At 39.3% G+C, this 5,020-nt stretch overlaps 2 protein-coding genes across 2 annotated transcripts in view; both read left to right on the forward strand.

Annotated features, from left to right (window-relative positions):
* LOC101998868 (olfactory receptor 142-like) overlaps nucleotides 1-2,417 on the forward strand; it is an 11,124-nt gene extending 8,707 nt beyond the window's left edge. The window contains exon 3 of the mRNA XM_013355585.2: nucleotides 2,381-2,417. Within this exon, the coding sequence (XP_013211039.2) occupies nucleotides 2,381-2,417 (37 nt within the window). The remainder of the gene's footprint in view (nucleotides 1-2,380) is intronic.
* Nucleotides 2,418-2,421: 4 nt separating this feature from the next.
* On the forward strand, nucleotides 2,422-3,357 carry LOC101996592 (olfactory receptor 4B1-like). The gene has a single exon (XM_005372140.2). The coding sequence runs from the start codon at nucleotides 2,422-2,424 to the stop codon at nucleotides 3,355-3,357; it is 936 nt and encodes a 311-aa protein (XP_005372197.1).
* Nucleotides 3,358-5,020: the final 1,663 nt, after the last annotated feature.

Consider the following 5,020-nt stretch of genomic DNA (forward strand, 5'->3'; position numbering starts at 1 on the left):
GGTGACATGTCATTAAACACTAGTTAGAGGGAGTCAGGTTTGCCCTGGTTATTTCCAGGTGACATGTCATTAAACACTAGTTAGAGGGAGTCAGGCTTGTTCTGGTTATTTCCAGGTGACAAGTCATCAAATACTAGTTAGAGGGACTCAGGCTTGTCCTGGTTATTTCCAGGTGACAAGTCATTAAGCACTAGTTAGAGGGACTCAGGCTAGCAGCAGAGTGATCTGAGGAAGGAAGGGTGTAGTAAAGCAATTTTCTGATTTCCATTACAGGAAGTATGGGGCAGGGCATCTGGAGAGTGAAGGACTTTGGTAATTTAGTTATCAGTTTCTGGGTGTGAGGATGACCCCCAAGATGGGGGAGGAAAGAACACACTTGGGATCTGGTATGCATACAGGTGAAATTAATGTGGTGTGCTGGTTGGATATGGGAAATGAGATAGGCATACAAATGACAGGTAGACACCAAAGCTCTAAAATCAGGCAGCTTAGAGGGTAATGGGATCACGAGAACATGTTCTAGGTCTTACTTGCTCTTAGAGGGTAATGGGATCACCAGAACACATTCTAGGTCTTACTTGCTCTTAGAGGGTAATGGGATCACCAGAACACGTTCTAGATCTTACTTGCTCTTAGGTCTTCTGTGAAAACACAGTATAGCCCCAACATCTGCACTCCTAACCTGTCCATATCTTTTTGCTTCTGAGTGAAGATGTGGTAAAGTGATTCTGCATTCTCCCTATTTAGCAACTCGATTTCTCAGGTGACCGGATATTCTTGGTGTTTCGAAAGCCTTGAACCAAATTATTGTTCTTATTTCATAGCACATGCCATGATGAATTTGAGCATATTCCTTGTTGTGTCCTTGAATTTAAATGTAATTTTGAAGTTGAATAAGGTTTCTTTAAAAGCATTAGCTCTTTGAGTCAGTTTGTTTTTGGTTCTATGAATTTCTGGCTTCTCTTTCTGTTCTGAAGTCTTGCCTTTTATTTCTGCCACACAGAGATATTCTTCCTAAAATATTATTGTGACTCTTGTTTGAGAGTAGACAGAACATTTTCACATTTTTATGTATATTTAATGCTTTGCATTTTTTCCTGCTTTAGAAAGTATGAGAAACATTGTTTTGGTGTCTGATAAATTTGGTTTGTCATTTTGTTTATATGGGTGTTGGGCTAACTTAACAAAAATAGCATTTGAGTTTGAGGAAGATTGCCTTTCTTTCTTACAAAGATGGTAACAAATATGGTCTTATATTAGTTATCAGTGACCTTCACACAAGGAAACATACAGCTATCCACAGCATCTTTGGATACACCCAGTCAGCTGTGGAAGGTTTGGATATATCCAACCAGCTGTGGCAACTTCAGATATACCCATCAAAGGGAACACTGTCTCTATAGCACTCAGACAGAAGTTGTCCCTGAAGTAGATTTGGAAGTTCGTCCTGGAACATTTCACACATAAGAGGAAAAGAGCCCAGTTGGGTGTACCCAAGTTTTCCTTTCAAATTCAGTCCACACCTCTATGTCAGGGTATGGCATATATACCCTATGTTATAGATATGTTTCTACAGCATCCTCTCCTTGGAAGGAGACATCAGGGGTAGAGAGGAAATTCTCTTCCACACACCTTTAGCAATGTTTTAACAACTCTTTCTCCTTAACAAAAACTCAGCTCTGAAGTGTTGCTGGTTTCCAATGTGCAAATACTGTCCCCACAACCTCATCCCATTTCAATCAACCAAGGTGACATCACTGAAAGTGCACTTGGGATGAGATGCATCCAAAGCCAGAATGTCCTGATATCTAGACACCACACCCTCAAAACTTGTATACAGGGACCATATCTCTTTACATTATTGGAGGGGGAAAGAGTGTGTGTAGCCAAGGAAAGAAGACAGTGCAAGGGACTTTGGTGGAAAATAATCTGTGAGAAACTAAGTTCCTGAGGTGCAAAAAAGAAAGATGAGGAACCCGGGTCAGTCATAGATGTACCCAGGGGATTTCCTAGTGGGAGGGCATCTATTTAAATGCTATGCAAACGACACAAACAGTCTTTCCATGTGAGTGTTTCACTGCTTTTTGAATATCTTATGTGGATTAGAGAGAATCCCACAGTCAGAAGCACTTGTCTGAGTCTTAAGTTTTACCACAGTCTATGTGATCTTTGGCAAATAAATACTGATTTCTCTAACTATTCATTTTCTACTGATTTTCATTTTCTAATAATGAAAAGAAAGGTAATTAAAGTAAATTGTTAGATAGACAATGTTTAATATTCAGTAAGCTTACCTCAACATATTGTAAGCAGTTTTTCATTCTTTGATGTGATACAAACATTGTGGATAATGTCATAGCTGTTGCTTGTTTTATTGCAGGTCCCTCAGCTACTGGTTTCTGGCACACTTGATCTGACGCCATGGTCAGCATTAATAACGTGACTGAACTGATCATCACTGGCCTTTTTCAGGATCCAGAGGTGCAGAAAGTGTGCTTTGCGCTGTTCCTTCCTGTGTACCTGGCCACAGTGCTGGGCAATGGCCTCATTGTTGTGACAGTCAACATCAGTAAGAGTCTGCGTTCCCCCATGTACATCTTTCTCAGCTACTTGTCCCTGGTGGAGATCTGCTACTCCTCTACTGTTGTCCCTAAGTTCATCACTGACTTACTCGCCAAAGTTAAAACCATCTCCATGAAGGGCTGTCTGGCTCAGATTTTCTTCTTCCATTTCTTTGGGGTCACTGAGATCCTCTTGCTTACAGTGATGGCCTATGATCGTTATGTGGCCATCTGCAAACCTCTTTACTACACAGCTATCATGAGTAGGAGCATGTGTCACCATCTGGTGACTGGTTCCTGGGTGGGGGGCTTTTTTCATTCCATAATTCAGATTTTTATCACTATCCCCTTGCCATTTTGTGGTCCCAATGTGATTGACCATTACTTCTGTGACCTCCATCCCTTATTTAAGCTGGCCTGCACTGACACCTTTGTGGTTGGGGTTATTATGTTTGTTAACAGTGGATTGTTCTCTGTATTTTCCTTCCTTTTCTTGGTGTCCTCTTATGTTGTCATCCTGTTCAACTTGAGAAATCATTCTGCTGAGGGGAGGCGGAAGGCCCTATCTACCTGTGCCTCTCATATTATGGTGGTTGTTTTGTTCTTTGGACCCGCCATTTTCCTCTACTTAAGACCTGCTTCTACCTACACTGAAGACAAACTTGTGGCTGTGTTCTACACTGTCATCACCCCCATGCTGAACCCCATCATCTACACACTCAGGAATGCAGAGGTGAAAAATGCTGTGAAGAAGTTATGGGGCAAGAAGGTGAACTCCGGTGTGGAACAAAATTAGAAACATGGAATTATAAACAGCATGCCTAATATGACAAGAACTTGAATCTGACTTTCATAATCAGTGAAGGCACAAGTCAAAATCTATATACTCATGTTTTTTGTTTATTTGACTTCCATCATGTCATAGGTGTCAGTATTTTGGAGTATTGGGCTATTTTACAACTCTTCTCTAGTGATCTGTAGTGTGTAAGATTGATGAACAGAACTTCTGTAATGTGTGTATGCAAAATGTAGCTCTCACATCAAAAGGAACAAAACCGTTTTTTTTTTTCTTGAGCCAATATGAATTAAGTGAGAACGTAGACTCAGGTTACATGAAGCACTAGGTTTCACTGTGGTGACAGGTTAATAGAACCAAAAGTCATACATCAAGACACTTTTCAAATACATTGGTGAGAACTTCAGGTTGATTGGTTATGGAACACTGTGTGCATGAAATCTCTGCTATAGGCTTCAGATAGTGTGTGCTGGTATTTTTGAGTTGGTGAAGTCAGTGGTCTTTTAAGTTAATAAATACCTCAAAGATTCATGTGATAGTCACAAGGACATTAGGTTAGCCACAGAGGTGGTCAATGGATGGCTATTAATGACACTAAAGCTAGCTCATGATAATTTGGCATGAGTCTAACACCCCAGCAACCCATAATTATAAAATTCTAATTGATCAGTCAGTTTTTTAGAATCTTAAACACGTGTGTGGCTTTCCTCTGGGAATCTTAATTTACAAATGAAATCCTACCCTGCCAGTTTTGTGACATTTCTCCCTAATGTTAGCATACTCTGGGATGTGAAAGAAACTTGGCATCTAATGACAAAAGTTCATATTTCACCTTGTTTCACACTTGCAATTTTGGAGGTACTCTTAGGGTACCTTTCCTGATTTTCCAAATGTATTTCCTAGGCTGACAGTACTGAATCATCAACCTTTTCCTCACCCTCTACATCTGTGTTCTTTCCAGGTAACCTTACATGGCAAGTCATATATAATAGGAACTAAGCTATATGATGAATAAAGACATCAAGGTGATGCTAATAGTATTTACCATTTGGAAGAGGATTGGGTCAGATATGAAAATACCAAGAATCAAGGAAGAATTTTCTTAGCAGTTGCCTTAATTGAACCATAGATATTAAAATGGCATTAATATATTATCTTGTATAAAAGATAATCAGCTTTATGAACTTCATGGGAATGTCCCAAATCTCTACTTGAAAATTTTATCGGAGTGATTGATATGAATTCTATGTGAGTAAATAGCTTTTGCATATTTCAAAGCCTTTAAGAAATATTACTTCTTAAAATCTTCAAAGCAACTCTATGATGTTAATGGAATAGTAGTTAATCATTCAGAAAGTATAGCTTCAGATATTTAAATGTCATTTAGATTCAGTTTGGGTTGCAAGGAACAGAATCTAAAATAAGAGAGTTGTGAAGAAGTAAACAATTCAGCGTAGAAACATTCTCTCTCATGTCTGTCCATCATCAAGCCTTTCTTTTCCAAGTTTAGTTCCTGTCCTGAGATGAGTGCTGAAGTTTCATTCACAACAGTAGTATTCAATTGATACAGAATTTATATCCAGTGAAATTTAAAGATCTTAAGAATGCAATCCATTACTCAGGACCGCGAGGGGTACACCCACACTCTGAGACAATGGGGATG

Source organism: Microtus ochrogaster, unplaced genomic scaffold, assembly GCF_000317375.1.
Source record: "Microtus ochrogaster isolate Prairie Vole_2 unplaced genomic scaffold, MicOch1.0 UNK207, whole genome shotgun sequence".
NCBI classification, from domain to species: domain Eukaryota; kingdom Metazoa; phylum Chordata; class Mammalia; order Rodentia; family Cricetidae; genus Microtus; species Microtus ochrogaster.